General features: G+C 40.9%; 2 protein-coding genes across 2 annotated transcripts; one reads left to right on the top strand and one right to left on the bottom strand.

Annotated features, from left to right (window-relative positions):
* The first annotated feature begins 2,841 nt into the window (after positions 1 to 2,841).
* On the top strand, positions 2,842 to 6,796 carry drc5 (dynein regulatory complex subunit 5). The gene is made up of 5 exons (XM_030405864.1): positions 2,842 to 2,935; positions 3,300 to 3,476; positions 3,565 to 4,133; positions 4,861 to 5,310; positions 6,429 to 6,796. Exons 2-5 carry the CDS (start codon positions 3,320 to 3,322, stop codon positions 6,564 to 6,566), a joined length of 1,314 nt encoding a protein of 437 aa, XP_030261724.1. The 5' UTR covers positions 2,842 to 2,935; positions 3,300 to 3,319; the 3' UTR covers positions 6,567 to 6,796.
* A 1,152-nt stretch (positions 6,797 to 7,948) lies between these two features.
* On the bottom strand, positions 7,949 to 17,909 carry tmem151ba (transmembrane protein 151Ba). Its single transcript, XM_030405863.1, has 2 exons — positions 16,929 to 17,909; positions 7,949 to 13,582 (listed from the first exon to the last, which is right to left on the bottom strand). Exons 1-2 carry the CDS (start codon positions 17,010 to 17,012, stop codon positions 12,137 to 12,139), a joined length of 1,530 nt encoding a protein of 509 aa, XP_030261723.1. The 5' UTR covers positions 17,013 to 17,909; the 3' UTR covers positions 7,949 to 12,136.
* Positions 17,910 to 19,684: the final 1,775 nt, after the last annotated feature.

Below are 19,684 nucleotides of genomic sequence, written 5' to 3'. Positions count from 1 at the left end.
TCTCTCTCTCTCTCTCGGCCAGGCCTTCATATGCGTGTTTTTTGTTGCTGCATCACCTCCCTGCCTCTATCCACATGTGAACGAGTTGTCTATGAATAACGCATGAACGTGGCTCAAACGATAATATTGATGGGCAGCAAAATAAGATGCAACTATTGATTGCTTCAGTCGTGTTTTAGGGCAAAAAAAGAGAAATGTCCAAAATGTACTGGTTCCAGCTTCTTAACTGTGTAGATTTGATGTTTTTCTTTGACATATTATAGCAAAAAAGCCTGAGCAAACACAATTTTTTGTTTGTCTCAGTTTTTTTTTCTTCACAGCAGATTTGATTGAGGAATGGGGGAAATCATATTTACTGTACTCTCTCTCTCTACTTGTTTTTCATGCCGTCTCTTTACTAATTTCCAACCCGCTGCACTGTCACCGGGCACCTGTTCTGTGTTGTTGCTTGTAAGAAAGATGGATTCACAGCCGGCTCGCATCCAATAGGCCCATGATCCATATCCATGGCCCATCTGTCAGTTTTGTGGACTCCAAATGTTCTTCACAGCATGATGAGGCTCTACCCTGCAGCAGCCTCCTGTAACAGTGATGTCACACAGACCTCAAAACACAAACTCATATAACATCTCCTTTCATGTCCAACGGATGCGACATTACTGTTGTTAAATGATAAGCAGTCCAATTTTAATTTTGTGCTCATCTGCAGGCAACTCTCTTTTATTCCTGCATTTAATGACCTAACACTGCCTTTAAGTTCAAGAATGAATTGGTATTTGCAAAATACTGAAATTATTTTATTCTTGTGTTCATGGGGGAGTTGTATAGCATTCAAATCAAATCAAGCATGTGGAAAATCATCTGTCCAGCATCTTAACATGCATCAGTTTTCCACACTATATTTAAACTTTGAATACGTTAATTAATGAATCTTATACATCAAAAATCAGTTTCCACATAGTTAAGTAAGTCACTTAATGTTGTCAGGTACCTGCCACATAATATGCAACTTTAAGCTTTATGCTCATTTAATCGTGCACTACTCAAGATTAGTCAGGGATATTGGGATATTTTTGGTTTTCAATTGATTGTTTATTTTGTGTTTTGATAATATCTTTGGCCCCCCTAAAAATAATGCAGTACATTTCACTTGACTTTTATTGCATATCCACACATGTGCATATAGGCACCCACATTCCAATATCCCTAACTAATTTTGAGTAGTGTAAATAAACATATTCAACACCAGGATATTCAGTGTTGTAAAAACAACCAGTTATACTTAAGTAAAAGTAAAGATATGCTAAAAGATTACTTTGGTAAAAGTGAAAGGCGCCTATTACAACAGTACTTCTGAAAGTAAAGTAAAAAAAACAAATACAAAAAAATGTACACGTCTGTTTTTACTGTATACTGTGGTTTGGTTGATTATCCATCCGATACTTAGCATTTTTCAGATTTTTGGAATCTCCATTGTTTTTATCCAATTGCAGATGTAATACACTAATTAAAAAACCCTCTACTTTGGCTCTGATGCAGCATGCAATCTGAAAAGTAACTAGTAGCTAAAGTTCTCAAATTGATTTAGTGGGGTAAAAAGTACAATATTTAGGCTACTTTCTGAAATCTGGTAGAGTGGAAGTATTAAAGGGATATTCCGTCGTAAATTTAATCCATGGTCTAACACGCCGTGACACCAAGTAAGACCCCCCCTTGAGCAATCAAGTTTTCCGACGGCTATCATATGTAGTTTTAGCAACCTCAGAAAAGACTACACGATAACAATACACTGCAGTCTATGCCTCCAACAAGAAATCGCCATCAAAAAGCCACTCATAGCCACACATAATGCTCAGAACAGCACCAAACTTCAGCAACAGTACAAATAGGGTCCCAGCACATAGTCCGAGGCATCAAACATCTTCTAGCTTTGCCGGATTTCTACTGAAAAGACAACACAACTCACCACTCTCCTGCAGCAGCTTGCTCGTTGTGGGGAAGCCCTGACGAGTCGATTACCGAGTGCAGTAGAGTTCCGCAGCTCATGGATGAAAATGTATGATTATTACTCCATGGAAATGCAATCAAAGTTCATATGTGTCTTGCCTACGAGTTTATAAGAGTTATTATCGAGAGCTGATAGGGAAAAGAACAGAATTGAGCATTTCTAACTGCACTCGAAATATCCCTTTAAGTATCAGAAAATGGAAAAACTCAAGTAAAGTACAAGTACCTCAAAACTGTATTTAAGTAAATGTACTTAGTTATATTCCATCACTCTGAATAACACACTGTGAGTAAACTCTTTGGACCCTTTTTTGTCACTCCTGATTAACAAAAGCAAAACAAATACAGTCATTAAAACACAAACGGACACATTTAGAGGAAAGCTAGAGGAGTCCTCAAATAAATAAACAAGGACACAAGAACACACAATTAAAAAGTTGTTGCTGCTTTATGTCAGAAATGGTTTCAATGAACGGCTTGGGTTCCTTTTAAAATGATTATGTTATTATTTATTTTTTAATATTTATGTTTATGTCCTGAAATGTTCAACAAACTGATTTTAGTTTATTCCCTGTGAACTCTTGCAGGACTGCGTTTTATGAGGTAAACGGATTATACATTCCCTGGGCGTCGGAAATCCCGCTTTACTGACATTGAAATGTAAACAAATACCTTCTTAAGTCACAGTGCTGACAAAAAACTCCCGATTTCTCTACCTTTTGTTAAAATAAGAGCTTTTGATACTCACCGCATGTTTATCCTTGACGTGCTGTTCAGCAAACTTGGCTTTGGTTAGCGTTGAGGGCTGAGTTGTCAAATTTCCCGGGTTAAGTGAAGTAAGCACAGAGCGTTCTGTTACTAAGGAGACAGGTGACGGCTAGAGCAGCGTACTACGACGTTTGAACGAATGTGTGTGTGTGACTAAACGGTATGAAAACATAAATACATGTCGTGTTATCACTTTTAAGATGTTTTGAATTGTTTTTCATAGTTGTAAAATAGTGGCATGAAGACACAAGAGGGTCAAGGACGTTAAACTAATTATATGCGGGTCTGTTGAGCTAAATGTTACTCATAGCTTACTTACTTTCGGCACCGTTTTAGCCAACAGCTAAAGTTAGCTTAGTGGGTTATGTTCATTGATATTTCAGTAACAATTTATATTGGCGTTGAATGTAGTCAAGCAAACCGTCACCACATATCCAAGCCTGAAAATAAACAAGAACCGTCTACATTTCTGGAATGTGGAACATTTATGTTTACATTAACACTTGTGTCTTCTATTTAAGCAGAGGCTAGACTGAAAACAACAATGCCCAGGTCCACTTATTCTCCAGGATCCAAACTCAACCCAGTTGAAGACTACAGTAAGATGAGGAGGATCATTGCTGAGGATCCAAACTGGTCCCTGATCATAGTACCCTCCTTATCAAACCTCTGCCTGCAGAGCATCATGAAAAACTTTGAGAGTATGCTTTTGTTTCCAGTGCCATTATCATCCACACTTTTAAACACTTACTTATTATATAAATGTAACGTTATGCAAACCTGTTACAGAAAAGCCCATATTTGAAGATCTCACACCCATCCAGAAACACTTTGTGCATGAGAGGTTGTCTACTTCCCTGCCACTGCGAGTGACAGCCAACCTGATCAGCGATGGTGTCTACTGGAAGCGATGCTGCGAGCAGCGGTGGGACCTTTGTGACTTCTCTCATTATGGCCACAGCTGGAAACGACTGTTCTTTGAGAGACACTTGGAGAACATTATTGAGCTTTTTATCCCAGATGTTACAGAGACAAAAACAGTTCTCGCGATGGTGCCTCTTTGTAGGAACTATGTCAAGAGGCTGGACATCTCCCAACTCCTGCCGCCTGTCAAGGAGCCCCAGGAGGAGGAAGTGGAATATGGTTCAGAGTTGACAATTGACAATGAGTATGACGGCCCGTCTATGGACCACTTTGACTTTAACATCCTGCTCAACAAGCTGACCAACCTGGAAGAGCTCCATTTGGTGTACAGGGTCAAACAATGTGGTATGAACTTTGAATGGAAGATGTTTGAGATGACCAACAGAGATTGTGAGTCCCTTGCTAAGGCCCTGAAGTCCTGTAAGACTCTAAAGGTAAATACTGATTCCTGCTCATTGGTTGATGAAATGCAGTATTTTGTAGCTTAGATTGTCTGGAGGATGTTTGTTGATTGTAATTCAGCACTTCTGACTTTCTTGCCAGTAACAAAGCATCATTTACAGAGATTTTACAGTCCCAGATGACATGAAACAGGGAAATTGGTGTTGGCAGTACCCAAGCATTAAATTCATGCTTGATTAATGTCAGAGAAAAGACAGCAGAGCCTCTGGCTGCAACCTAAATAAGTCACTATTTGCCACAACATTTTTGTCACAGTAATTTATCACTGCTGGAGAACATGGCATATATCTGCGACCGGTTTCTGTACATGATATGGGAACAGTCTACAAGATTATTGCAGTTGATTGTAGGGGAGCAACTTAGGATTGATTAAACGGTTGATAGTTGTTTTGATGAATCATATATGATATAGCAGAAAATAGTGAAAAAATGCCCTCCAGAATCTCCCAGGTGATAATTTAGATTGCTTCTTTTGGCATGTAAATAGCATTTATACATGTGGTTAGATCATACTATCCACCAACGGGCAGTTGCTTTCAAGTCCTACACTCTTTCACATCTAATCTATGGATTTATAAAAACTATACTTGATACTTGAAAAAGGGTGCTTTCATACTTATCTGTACTCTTAGTGATCAAATTCTTTCTGCAACACATCACATAACCTTTGCTAATCTTCATAATAACCTGCTTCTACAGCTTCTAAGGCTCCATCAAAGCCACATTGAAGACCAACAGTGCAGGGTGCTGGTGAAACACCTTTTGGACCACCCGTCCCTGAGGGAACTCAACTTTTCTCACAACCTGATCGGAGACAGAGGAGCCAGGGCCATCGGCAAACTGCTCAACAGGAGTAAATTAGAGATCCTGAACATTAGCGACAACAATATTACAGGCCCGGGAGCCAAAGCTATAGCAAATGCCTTGTCCAAGAACTCCACCCTTTTGTCACTCAACCTGCGTCTCAACCGTCTGCGAGACGAAGGAGGTGAGGCGATTGGCAAGGCCTTGCTGAGCAACAACGTCCTGCATCACCTGCACCTGGGAGCCAATGAGGTGACGACACCTACTGCTATTGCACTGTCTAAAGTGCTGTTTCAGAACAGCACCCTGAGGAGCATCAATCTCTCCTGCAACAACCTGGGTGTGGTGAGTTTTACCTGAGGATGTCGCCAGCGAAAAGACCACGTTGATACTCAAATCCAAAAACGGTTTAAAGTCTTTACAGGCAGATTTAGGATATTGCAGTGTCAGCTTGTCAAGCTCAATTAAGGACAAATTTCATGAGACAAATTTGTATTTTCTTAACTTCAGCTGCACTTGCATTTACATGCACTCAATCTGGAATTGAACTTCAAACTAACTGCAGAAAATCTGTTGTCAACCCTCAAAATCAGTAATACCGGTTAAGAAACCTGACACTATAATAGGGTAAACAGAGCAGAATTTGTTGGAGGCTTGCAAGTTCCACCAATACTGATCTACTTGTGAAGTGTCTTATCGGTGCCAGTTATTCTTTTAAACTGATTGATAATTATCTGACTAAACCATTAAATCAAATATGTGAACTGTACAGGCATTATATCTATTATATCTATATCTATATCTAATATCTATTTCCAAAAAGTGGATACAAAAATGCGAACAGAAACTTTAAAATCCTTGCAAACCTTTTACAATAACAGTGTACATGGCAACTAGTTCTTATATAAAAATGATCAAATTCCCTCAGCAGAGGAACCTTGAAATGCTGGATTTTCTTCACTCCCAAACCATGGTAGTGCCTGGACGCAAGTACAAAGTACAAGGAGTTTCAATTATTCATAGATGTGTGAAAAACATGCTATAATGGAAAGCTGAGCAAGTCTTGTTTCCACAAGAGAGGTTGATCAGATTTTTCTCCTTCTAATGCTCTCTGCTCTTCAAGATTACACTGTACAGTATGTATCTCCATTGAATTACACTGCAGAGGATCAAAAATCGCCAAAATGCAACGTTCAGTTCCATCAATATCTGTGACCTTGGTGTGCGCTCCACAAAAATAGAAACACCTGTTTCAGACACAATAATAAAACACTGGTAACACTCCTAATAAGCAGATCATGCGGGCTATTTGGACAGAGAGAGTTGCTGAGGGGCAATTTTGCAAGGTTGTCTAGACTCTTGTCAAACCTTCCCAGAACTGAATCCTGTGATGTGTTTAACATGGGCATGCATCATTGCCAACTGTGTTTTATTTCTCTCTCTCTCTACCTGTGTGTGTGTAGGATGGAGGTAAAGCTCTGGAGGAGGCGATGTCTCACAACAGCAGCATTACAGAATGTGACATCCGTCTGACAGAGGTTGATGAGAAGCGCGTTGCCTTCATAAACCAGGTGGTTTGGAACAACCAGAAAGCAAAATAGCAAAAGAGACCTGCTCAAGAAAGTAAAACCAAGTACACCTCAGCATCTCCTTTTGAATACAAACCCATCTTTATTAACACCACCAAGGAAGTGATGTTTTCACCCATGTCTGTTGGTAGGTTGGTTGGTTGGTTGGTTGGTTGGTTGGTTTGTCAGCAGGATTACTTGGCTGTAGGATGGGTCTTGGCCCACAATAAATCTCATTAGCACTTGTTGCAGCTTCAGATAAAGGGACATATCCAGGATTTTTTTCTCACTGTCTTTAACATTATTAGGACGTTTTTCAACAGTTATGTTAATTTGTCAGGGCTGCATATTTAGTTGGCTGGTATCTATCAGTGAGTACATTTTTGTTGCAGATCCTAGATTTGGTGATCTTATATCATGGTGAAACATGATGGTCAAATATATGTAGTGATACAGGGCTATCAAGCCTTATTTATTGGAATAGGTTTGAGTGAACTAAAGGGGACTGTTGGGCCTTGGTAGAGGTATGCGCTCTACTGAGTGCTATTCTGGTAAAACACCAATTGCAATCTCACTTTATTCATTTAGCCAGCTTTGCATGTTAAATTAAAGTAGCTAATTTTCAACCCAATTTTATTTCACACAAAAAAACTCACAAAAGACCATTTGTTAAACATGTTTCTATGAAAGGAAACATCTACCTTATGAGACTTTGTATTGGTCAGCTTCACATGTTGTGTCCATTCTGATATTTGATGGTACATATTCTGATATATCTGACAGATAATTGTTAAAAGAGTGCCTCTTAGTGCCCATCAATTTGTGGACTAGTGTTTTGAAGCCTTGAGTTTGATATAATCACCATGTTATTTTTTTGGAGCCTGAAGTGACCACATTTGGACCAGAGAGTGGAGCACTGTAGGATAAGCATTACTAAGCCTCTATCGTGATTGGATCATACTGAGACCCCAAGGAGGTAATCTCAAGGTAGCCACGCTGTATAGCATACTCTATTTTACTCTAAATGGGACCATAATTTACAAAATGAACATCCTGCTTTGTTGAAGTAGACTTGAAACTAGCAATTGGGGTCATAAACTCTTCAGGAAACTGTTTAATGAGGTAATAAATCAAAGGAGAAGTATGGTCATTTTCTTATAAGGGTACATACAATCAGACTTGTTTTGGCAAGTAGTGGAGTTGCCCCCTGCTGGCTATTAGAGGGAATGCAGGTTATGGCTCTTGTGCTTGAGCCTCAATTTTCAGACCTTGAAGCCTCATCTATATTTTATACAATTAATGCCACAGACATAACTTTAAACAAAACAACATGTGCATAAACCAGGGACAAGTATTGCAAGCTGAAATGTTTTGCAATGTGGCGACAGCTGTCACAAAGTAATTTTCGACACATATTTTAGTGAGCATTTCGGTTTAATGAGGAGCCTTTTAACCATTTTTGATACACAGATTTGGTATTCAGTCCTTATGTAACATCAAGGCATCGTTGTGGTGGTATTGTTGAAATACATACAGACTTGTGTTTTTTTAAGCTATATCTACTCGCTAATAGTATAGTACTAACACCTTTGCCAGTGTAATTAATGTAACATTTCCCAGTTTTTAATCTTGCAAAGTAAGTAGTTGTTTTCTAGGATAATAGAAAAAGAGACAAAGCTATTCAGCAAATTGATGGTGGACAAATGCATAATGTAATCCACATGTGATAGAATCCTGATATTCTTCAGATCAGCATTAGCTTTCATTAACCACCACCTTGTGTTTATGTGTGTGTGTGTGTGTGTGTGTGTGTGTGTGTGTGTGTGTGTGTGCACCTGATCCTAAATCAGTCAAATCATTCTGACATTTTCGGTTAAATAAAAGTGTATCAAATATGATTTTAAAAATGTAAAAATGGGTTTTAAGGGGAGCAGAAAATAATCCAAAATTGTAAATAAAAAGTAGCACAAAGATGCTGTTGCCTGAAACATTTTACATGGATTGTGTTGCCATTTGTGACTCAACAAACACGTCAAAGACGTCCCTACCTCTTTTACCTCTAAGTGTGCGTGACACATTCAACTAAGCACAAGATCCACTTCGACAGTCATTCTAACCTCTCGCCTCTTCTTTATTTACAGTACAAATCCTTTCTGCCTCTACAGTCTTGAAAATCCATAAAATTGCTTAAATATAAAAAGACGAACCCCAGAGCATTCTTAAGTGAAATACAAACTAATCTACTTAACACATGATAAAGGGTTTAGTGCTTTGCATGACACAAGCCTTTAAGCTAACAGTCATCTATGTAGGAAAAATGTCTAGTTATGAACCTTTTAGTTATATGTAAAACCGTTTGGAATACCCCAAATATATGTTTTTTGTCACTGCTGTAGCGTAAACATTGCACTGGTAAGCACTTTTTTCTATTCTTACACATATGGATATCACAGTGAAGCCATCTGAGAGGCTGATGATTAATGAGAGAAGGCGATGACTTCAGTAAACAGTGACTTAACTCCAAAATGATGCACCAGATCATGGAGTTTGCATGCTCTTCCTTGTAGTTTCTTACACTTTATCCCAGAGTACATGGACAATCCATGATTCCCTGCTTTCTGGCAAATGTGTGCTTGTATACGTTCCAGCCCATCATGACTCAGAATCATAAATAACTGGCAAAAGAAATGTTAATAAATTCATTGATTAATTTCAATTTAAATCCCTGCTACTCATTTGGTTTACTGCTAGTTGAAGAACAACAGTGCTGTTCATGTCACTTAAAAAGGTTGTACACTACTAATAAAACATTAACCGGATAGTTTGACATTTTAGGAAATATGCTTTTCGTTCATTCTTTTCTTTTTTTTTGTTCTTATCTGTTTGGTAAATATCAAGCTACAACCAGCAGTCTGTTAGTTTAAGTAGCTTAGACTGGAAGCAGGGTGACATAAAAAGAGCTTAATTAACAAGTTTAAGAGGTTCTGATAGTTGGATTTTGTTTAGACAAACCCAAGTTAGCTATGTCCAAAGCTGGACACTGGACATTGTTGTCACATATTGTTGAAAGTATCTGGTTTTGCTGCAACAAGCACTGCTGCACAACATCCTGACATCTCATGAAAAATATCCAGTGGTTTCATGCTTAAGGATGGTGAAACATGAGCTTGGTAGTCTCTGGCATGGCATGGTGATATGATACGTGTGGCATATATACATTTGAACTTAAAAGCCTTTGAATCTGAATTTGGGCCAACCTTTTATTCTGATGACTGGGCTGGTTTTCCCCATGTTTCCAGTCTTTGTTCTGAGCTTAAGCAAACTGGCTGCTGGTGGTTGCTTTATATGTTATGTCAGTTTAGTTCAATATCCTGTGTTTGCAAACCCCAAAAACAATCTGATTATAATGCAGCTGATCCTTTGAAACACAAAATTAAATGTCTGCATAACTTTTTCCTATACCTAAAGTTGAGATAATGGAGGGATGACCGGGTTTAGATGTTGCTGCAAAGAATCTCTGCACTGAATACTATCCTGAGTTCTAGGGGCTTGCATAGAATAACCTGTGAGTTGTGGGGGAAAAAAAGAGCTCAAAACAATTTACAGGATGTTTTATCATGCCACAACCTGTCTGACTATTTTCATTGTATTCTCTAGTATTGCTTTAAAGATAGTCCGTGACTCCTAACGTAACACCACACATGGAATGTAATGAGTATGGCTAATTGGTCACAATTTACGGCACAGGCTCATTATTGTGAAGACAAATTGTAACAGGAAGTAATACAATATGTCCGAACACAGGCGAGATTGTGATATACACTATTCTTAGATGTTTTAAAAGGTCTCTGTGGTGGAAAGTGATCCGCGACAGTGTGTCTCTCACTGCAGGCCTCGTGAGATGAAGGCTGGTTTACACACAAATAACTGTGCTTATTTTCATCCCTTAGGATTAAGAACCAAAGAAAAAATAAAGCACAATTTGAGTGATGAGTCATGCTGTGGGACTTTACAGTTAAAAGGAAACAAAATAGTTTGACTTTTGGGAGTTAATTCCTACATTCCTTGTGGCGTGCCTGTTTCCAGTAAAACTTTCAAAGTTTTTTGCATGGCTTGGCTGTAAAATGAAATTCATCATGACTAAGATGCAACATGCACTCATTTGAGAGGAAGTATTCTTTTTTAGTCCCTTAAAGTAATCCTGTCATATTATTAAATCTGACACTATCAGTAGTGAATCCAGGCCTCTGCCTATTTCGAGCGTCTTTGATGGCCAAGTCTCCGGCTGTCTCTCTGATATGCATCAGCAGCACCATCAGTCGGCTAAACCAGAGCTGTTATATTAGGAAGGAAAATCATCTTACGGCCGGATTTTTCAAGCCTTGCGTATTTTCAACAACAATGAGACTGGGTTTCTCCGGTGCACTGTGCTATTATGAGTGTAAATTCGACTTGTATAAATATGGAGATGTTGTGATGAGATGACTTTATTTATAATAGCTTATGCTTGTCAGTAACAGTTGATCGCTAGGCACTTAAATAAAGAGGTAGGCTGAATACAAATATTGCCAAATGTGAAATTAAAAGGATCTTTGAGATTCTAAACTTAGCTGGACTGACACAGATCTATCGATATTACGGTGAGGTTATTTAGTAGTTGGCCGGTATACAAAATGTACAGTTTATAATAATTAAGAAACAGTTTGAAGACGTGTTACTGATTCGGTTTGAAGTTCTCGTGTCCTTTAGCCCACCTCTGCTAAATTATTCATCCACTGTGTTGCCATATTTAGCGAGACGGGAAGTATGATGTCATAGCAACTGAGCCGATTTCAGCTAACTTGATATTTCAGCACCCGCATCAGACATCTATTTTTATACCAAGGAAATGTATTAAATTTTTTACTGTATTTCCATGAACGTTGACTTTGCATGAGGAGATTATAATCCCTCAATATCAACATGCAGATGTTTAGATTTTAGATTTTTAGCTTAGGTTAAAGAGCCATCAGACATTTTATTTCAGGAAAACCAAATAGCCTTGTTGATTATGCTTTGACAAGGAGGCTGACATCTTTGTATTCTCCCTCTTAATTCACATAACTCACAATATTTCTTCATTTCTCATTAAGGCCCCCATTAATTGTCGTATTCCTTTCATGTCCTGGCAATTTCTTGGGCTACCGCTGAGTCAAAACCTATATTCGGCTTCACATACTATAAAGTATTACTCATGTCCTTGTAAAATGTCTGTGATGAGGATCTACAAATATGGCATTTACAGTAGGATGTGACTCCTCTTGGTATTCCTTGGTTATTTGGTCCTTTAAAGCCGCATTGTGTTATAAACAACAGTCTCATCAATGGCATCAAGTCTGTTATTCCCTGACTTACTGACTGAACTGTATGGACTTTCCCAGATGCACTTTGTTTCCTGTTTTGAGGCTACAGTGTCTTTAGAAACTAGAACACATCCTTGTTTGCGGTAACAAGCGGGTGATCAAGTTACGTCTGTTGTAAAAGGGAGAAGCAGAAGTCACTGTTAGCCCAAGAGATTTCTTGCTGTGTTGCAGGTATCATTATACCACTTGATCAGCTGTGGGTCATAGACAAGTCTCCACACAGGAGCCATTTCTGTGCAAGGAGCGGTGGTCGTGGTTGAGGCAGCCCTCGTTGCGATGTACAATGAGCACTGGGAAGTACAGCGCGTCCTGGTAGGCTGGAGGGTTCTCCTCACTACTGGTCTGCTGGCCTGACAGACAGCGCGTGCTCTCTGTGGGGCAGGAAGTCTCATTCAGGCTCCCACTGCTCCTCCACAGGCAGCTCCGCCTGGAGCCATACAGCCGGCCCAGCGAGAAGCGGCTGGCGCTGAAGGGGATGCGGGGGCTCCCCGTGTTGCAAATGCTGAGGGCGCTGCGTGAGAAGATGGAGGAGCTGCTGATGGCACGGTGGCAGCGCTCACAGTTCTGCCGGTAGCTGCCATAGCCTCCACAGACTGAGTAGCTGTTGCAGCTCCCTGAGAGCTGCGTCAGGTCCATGAGGACGGCCTCTGAGTAGCTGGGCACCAGCTGCTGGTTGGAGCGGATGTGCCACTCCAGCTCCGTGCTGTCGATTGTGTTCACTCGTGGGATGTGGCGGCAATACGGCCGCTCCTCGGATGGAGTAACTGGCACAAAGTCGAAACCGAACAGCTTCTCCACATGGTAGTGTACACAGGCAGTGCGGTACTCCGTCAGCACCCGCAGAGGCCAGGAGAGGGTGAAAGCAGCTGCCGCCCAGAAAGTGGAGTTAGATGCGTACCAGGGAAGGTGATTAGGGTCAGAAAAGGTAATCATATACTCCTTAAAGTCTACATTCTTCAGGTGCATCCCCTCACGGGCCTCCATGTAGTCGTCCAGGCCCTCGTTCTCTGTGAAGAACCTGGCTCGCTGAGTCAGATACGAGTTCTCTGACTCCACGTTGGCAAAGCTAAAGCACTTAGTGAACCTCAGCCTGGTGATGGGGAAGTCCTCCAGGCCAAGCATGTGCTTTGAAATGTCTTTAACCCCACAGTTCCCGTAGTCAAACTCTGCCTCAGCCACGTGGGTGTTGACCCGCTCATGGTAGACCTGCGTGGTGGTGTAGGCGTCTCCGTTACGGTAGCGCGTCACCTGCCGCGTCCTCCTGACATAGTGGTAGCTAATGGCCTTCCACCAGATGCAGGGCGTAGCCTGCTGCATTCGCTGGACACGCTCCGCCACATTGTCTACATCCACCTTGTACTGCAGCTCGTTCCGGGTGTAGCAGTGCCAACACTCCACCAGGTAGACCACATAGAGCATGACCAGGAAGGCCAAGGGGATGTAGATGTAACCATTGGAGCAGGGACTGTCGTGGTACATCATAGACTTTCCCTTGTGAGAGCTGTCGAAGGAGAGGTGTGTGACCTTGGTCACCTGGCACCATGCCATCACCCCGACGCAGCTGTACATCAGCAGGGACAGCAGCAGGCATTTCCAGTGAGTTTCCTGACACAAGGATTTAGTCAGGGACTGTTTCTGGGGTCGCTGCTGCAAAGAAGATGAGACAATATCAATAAATTAACAGAACCAAACCGTCTCTGACCTGACCTTTCTCTCTTCTCTTTTTTTAAAAGAAAAATGTTGAACTAAATCAAATTGGGGGCGAGTGCAGGAAATCTTCCTCATAATAAAAACTAAAACATAGTAATCTCAGAGCAATTAAAAACATAAAGGGTTATACTACACAAGTCAATATAACATTTTAACTTAATTGAATTGATGAGAATGACCCAAAAATCAGTTTGATATAAAGTTAGAAACAGTTCAACAGTAGTGGCTCATACATATGAAATATTTAAGGAAATATGCTGCATTCTAAGTGCTTTTGCATAGTTTATGCATGAGCTGGGAGCCAATTCCTCATGTCTTGGTCTGTGCTTGTTATAATCATAAGACTCAACCACTCTTATAATCAAAAGTAAAAGTATCTGATTAATGCAAAAGTACAATGTTAGGTATATACCTTGTTGTCAGTAAGGAGAGCTGAGTGCTTCAGCTTGACTGCTGTGTGGGTGTGAACATGGCTGCAGTCCATGTGTTTACATAAATATGACATTTAAGGACAGAAAAGAAATATTCTGAGGGGTATAGGCTTCACATTTAATGTCAAGCCAGCCAGAAAAAAGCAGTCGTTTGACTCTGGCAGCGTTAAGCTGGTGCCATCCTTTATCACCATGGGGCACAGCAACCCCCCAGTGTCTGCATCAAGAGCTAGTCACGCCTTTTGGGAGGACTGCCACATAAACCTGGCAGAGAGTCAAGAGCCCCAGGCAGGAGGGGTGACTTATAACAAAATTCATTCAAGAAATTTGCATAAAATACATTGCACCAGAGCAGAATATACTGCTTAGAGACATGAAACATTTAGGCTTGTACTCTCGCAGCACTGATTTAGTTGAAAATCAAACATTATCCTCTCCATCTCTTACATAGGTCAGCCCCTGACCACAGCAGTCAAACAACAAGCGCAGCTGCATTGATGTATTGAATTCAATATGTCAGCTCTGTGCTCCTCGAATGACAGACGAGCATAAATAATAGATGTTCCGTCTTCATAATTATCTCCCCCACCTTGGTCACATGGTCCCCAAGTCCCTTACCAACCCAAGGCTACACAGCGCGGGGGGAAAGAGATTAACACTGAAACTCCCCATTGAGACGGCCCTACTGCAGGAGGAGAATTTACTCACCAGCATCCTGCACACGCCCGACAAACATAATCAATACAACATGACATACTTTGTGGCTCATGTTACACATTACAGCTACTGTTTAAGCGACAGTATAATGAGAAACATGAAACATCACTCTGCATATAAAATGGTCTGTAATTCACTTGTGTTCATGGGAAGAAAATATACCGCTTGATTGGAAAATGTGCCGTAAAAGGAAAGTAGCCAATATGATCTTGTAACGCAAAATTTTTGTAACTCAAAGAAATTTGGTGTAGCTCATGAAATTAAATTACATGCCAGTTTCAACCTTAACTGAAAGAATTATAGCAGATATAACTAAACAGTTCAGGAACAGCGAGTTGGATTAATGGAAACGTTAAAATATTACCAAGATATTGAAAGCTGTCTCAACATAAAACAGATGACCTTTCAGTTTAAAACTCCATGGTTGAGACCATAACAGATCTGCTCATTCGACCTATTGATAGCAGAAAAGTGACTCACCAGGCGAATACACAATGGTGTTGACATTTTTGATACGTTAGACAATGAAATTCCTCTGGCCTGGTTAAACAGCAAGAATGACCTCTCGTTGGAAATAGCTCCAACATTTGTCATGAGAGAGGAAAAACCACCAGTGGTTTTTGATTCCCCGTATGATGAAGTCAAGAAAAGCTCATGGTTACAGGATATTTTTTCTAAAGTTGTGAACTGCTAGATGTAAATGTGCCATCTAATCTGTGTCAAAAACATATCTGTATTTGACACAGTTATGGTGTAACCTGTGGTGTTAAATGGTGTAACAAGCCTCAGAAGTGCAGTCAGCTGGAGGTTGCGGTTGTTCTGCACTTATTATCTCTGTCATGATTCTGAACGCAAGCAACTTATATCCAGGTTAGAAAATGTAAAGCAAAGCGATCAGGCATTGTACTGTATCACCAAGATGAACAATGGTACTCGGATCACTTAAGCTAACCAAGTTCCCTTAACACTTCATTTTACAGGTCTCACTCACCTGAGAAGAATTTTGTTTTTAGATTACTTTTTTTTAATCAGAGTATGTGACCCTTTGATCAAAACCTTCATGCCTTATTGCCATCATTGTGTTACTTATGGATGGAATTATAGTGAAATCATTTTTGCTGGTGGTACCACTTTAAGGTTGGCTTGAGTGTGGCTTTGACTCACTACACATTATATGGATGCTTTAACTAAAACTGTCTAAAATAAAAACCGCCATAGGATGGAACGCAAGACGTTGTTTCTACAGGAGGGATACAGACCCATGAAAGACTCCGTTATGAAACGTGATCAGTGTTTTTAGAAAGCAAGCGTTTCAGTCAGAACCTGCAAGACCGGAGAAACGTCCCAGTCCACGAGAGTGCAGTGTGTGGTGCCTTTAACTTAGAGCCCCTCACACTCATGGACACTTTCTCTTGACATAATAAGACCAGCTAGGTTATATAAAAACCCTCTTGTGTAATGGATATGTAACTTGTCCAACATGTGTGTCTGAAGTCTACACAGTGACAGGAGGAGAGAAGAGGGAGGGGGAAGTATTAGATTTGAATTTCTGATTCAGTGGTGTCACATTTAGGGATGTCATCAGCTGAAATTTCAGATAATGTCCTCCGAGTTCAACTGAATGTCTGAGGGAGGATTTCCTCATCTTTAAAGGAACAAGCCTGGATGGATTATTGTTACTGGTTTTCCTCCTTGGAAAATGAATTATAGAAAACAGACTCTTTGATAATCCCTTGTTTAAGGAGTGGCACAGATTTGAGTTTCATTTTCCTTAGGATCCACTTGGACACTTTCCAGGTCCCGCAAGAGGTCCCCGGACCTCATTTTTGAAACCACTTGTCTGGAGGGGAGACAAATAGGAGAGCATCCACGCACGTTCACGCTCTCGGGTGCGCGCTCAGACGCACAGGTTCATATATTACTGCAAAAATAAGCCGTGAAAACAACAAGTAATCACAAAGGAAATCCGGTGTAATTCCCAAGATCCCACAAATGAAACCCTAATCTCCTAAATCTGATCATTACAGCGCGATTGATGCGATTCCACTGTGATCTAGATAGAAAGTGTGTCTCACTAATTGAAGGCTGAATTCGCTGAAAAATTGGCCTGCGCGCTGCAAACAATGCGTCCTCACCTCCTCTCGCGGGCTGTCCGGCTCCTCCTCGGGGACGGTGGTGGTGCTGCTCTCACTAGCGGTCGCAGCCGACGCCGGGGACATGGTGACAACGGTGCAGAAACCGGGGCATGGATCTCCTGATGGGATGGGGGGTTTCCAAATCAGGGTGAAATACAAAAGCGCCGCGCAGCCCTGTGCGCATTATCCAGAAGAAACCAATCCAACTGGCGCCGAAATGGAACCGCGCATAAGATCCATCATCATCCCAGCAGAAGCAGCAGCAGCGGCGGCGGCGGCGGCAGCAGCAGCATCCTCCAGGTGGGCAGACGTCGCTGGGTTTCGCCTACGGGAGTCCGCTCGTTGTGCCTCGGGAAGACGCGCAAAAAAAATAAATAAAATAAGGCAGAGACTCGATGCTGGTGAACACTGCTGCTTCAAGGGATGCGATGTTAGGAGATGACAAAAGGCGGCAGTCAGCTTCTCTCCCTGTAGGCAGTGCCCATGGCAGCCACTGAAGCTGTGAAGCAGGACAAAGACGACAGGCGGCGGCACGTGTGAGCAGCCACCCCGTCACCACAATGTAAATAACACACACACGCACACACATCCCAGCCCGACAGCACACAGAGGCGGTGCTGCAGAGAGTTGAGGAGCCCCCCTCCCCCTGCATCCCATTAGATGCATGACCATGCCTGTATGGGCCAATTAAGATAATGATTTCCCCTTTACCAAAATATTAGGCTATGACACAGTGACAGATCATTAAAAGATCGTTCCTTACTGCAGAAAAATGGAGCTAAATGATTCGTGCTTGGCAAAGTCATGCTGTTAAAGGAAAAGTTCACCCAAAAATTAAATCATGATCTACTCACCCTCCTGCCGATGGAGAGTCAGGTTAAGTTTAGTTGTCCACAAAACATAGCCTATTTAGAGCATCGCAGCAAATCAGTGAACAAAATGGCTTCATACAGTTCATCTAAAGTCATCCAAGCCTCTGTGAGCCCTGAGATCCCAAACCGATTTGAAAGGACGTCCTTCACATTGTTTTTAAAGCTCAATTCTTCATTGTAGCATCTAGGCAAAAAGTGTTAGTGTGAGCTCTTCCGTATGTCGAGTGTGTACATTTTGTCTTTTCAAATCAATTTTGGATCTCAGGGCTTCTGGAGACTTTGATCACGCCAGGCGAGCTGTATGTAGCAGCCATTTTATATTTTTCATGAATTTTCACGTTTGAGTGAACTCAACCCTTAATGTTTTGGTTGCGACTGATTTAGAAGTGTCGGTGAAACTAAAGAAATAATTGGGATTTGATGCTGTCTGGCATTACTTTAAAGTCACTGTTTGGTGGACATGAATTCAAGCTGTATATCCTCAGAAGCCCAAAAGTGTGGTCCAAATACTTGCGATTCAAAGTGTGAGTGGTTCACAAAGGGCTTTGTTTTTCTTTTTGTGATATCTGTAGGTGATTGAAGCTCAACTGTTGGTAACATGACCCCATACTAACAATCTCTTTCCATTAAAATAAGAAATCCTCAAAATAAATTATACTAACAGTGGAATTCATGCATGTTTCATTCATAAACTGTATTTGCTTACCACTATGTTCTCTTTTTAGCTGTTTATACACATAAATTCTGTTTCGTCTAGCTATATTCGGTGCTGACAGAGCTTAGACATTTTCCATAGACAGAATTGTTTAAGTCGTTCCTCTTTTGTATTAAGATTGTAACACCACATACACATACAAACTAGATTTTCATTTTTACAATATGTGTCATATCACATTCACAGATGTTTATGACCTGACATTCAGAGTTGGAGATGATGATGGTGGAGTTACAGAAAGCTGAGAAGTCTACCAAGCCAGCGACCACAGTTCAAGACTGTCTTTCAACATTTGTAAACCTAATAACACTGGATATTTTAAGAAGACCTCGTGACAATTTCCACCCGTGTTTACGGCGACAAAAAAGGGATAGTTCTGAGGAAAAGTAGGGACATCTCCAGCCCGGTTTGTGGTGACCAACACATATATATTTTAAGCCAAAACATGATGTTTTCTTGAGGCTAACCAAGTGTTTTTTCTGCCTTAACCAGAGCATAACCCAGCTTTGTCACAACATAAAACTGAACCTAAAGAAACATGAATGAATATAAAGTGTAACCATCTCTGTGGTTATGCAAACATTTATTCTGTTGATTGGGTTGTTGCTACCCCGAGATTTTCAGTGGCCTCATCTGGCAACCCCTGTTGAAGATTTCTGGGGGCGCCACTAACATTTTAAAATGCAAAATACAAGAATAAATAAGATTAATTACGGACATGATACTATATTCCTTTTGTTTCTGTTTCTCTTCACTTACACAGGAAACCTTTTCCTGTAATTCTAGCACACAAGCCCTTGTTTATCGTAGCACACAGTATGGACACTGGACTGGACTGCTGCTGGAATAAGTAAACATAACAGAGGATGACATGAAAACAGATGGCGACTCTTGGCAGCAGTAAATGTTTCTCTTTGACAGTCACTATTATTTTCTAGACTATATTTATGATGAATCTGGCCCTCTCTGAGCAGACATCAGTGGCTGTGGAAGTGAGCCCTCTGATGGCCAAACCACAGCAAGCGTTTTCATGATGGTAAAGGAAACAAGAAATGATTGCTGGGTTATTCCTGAACTTTTGGGAGGTCAACAAATGCAACTTGAAACTATGCTTACATGTATTATCTTAGTCTTTGTACAGGCAATGACCCAAGACAGAAAATACTGAA

The sequence above is a fragment of the Sparus aurata genome, chromosome 22 (assembly GCF_900880675.1).
Source record: "Sparus aurata chromosome 22, fSpaAur1.1, whole genome shotgun sequence".
Classification (NCBI taxonomy): Eukaryota; Metazoa; Chordata; class Actinopteri; order Spariformes; family Sparidae; genus Sparus; species Sparus aurata.
Note: the sequence above shows the minus strand (reverse complement) of the source record. Positions and strands in the feature narration are given on the sequence as shown.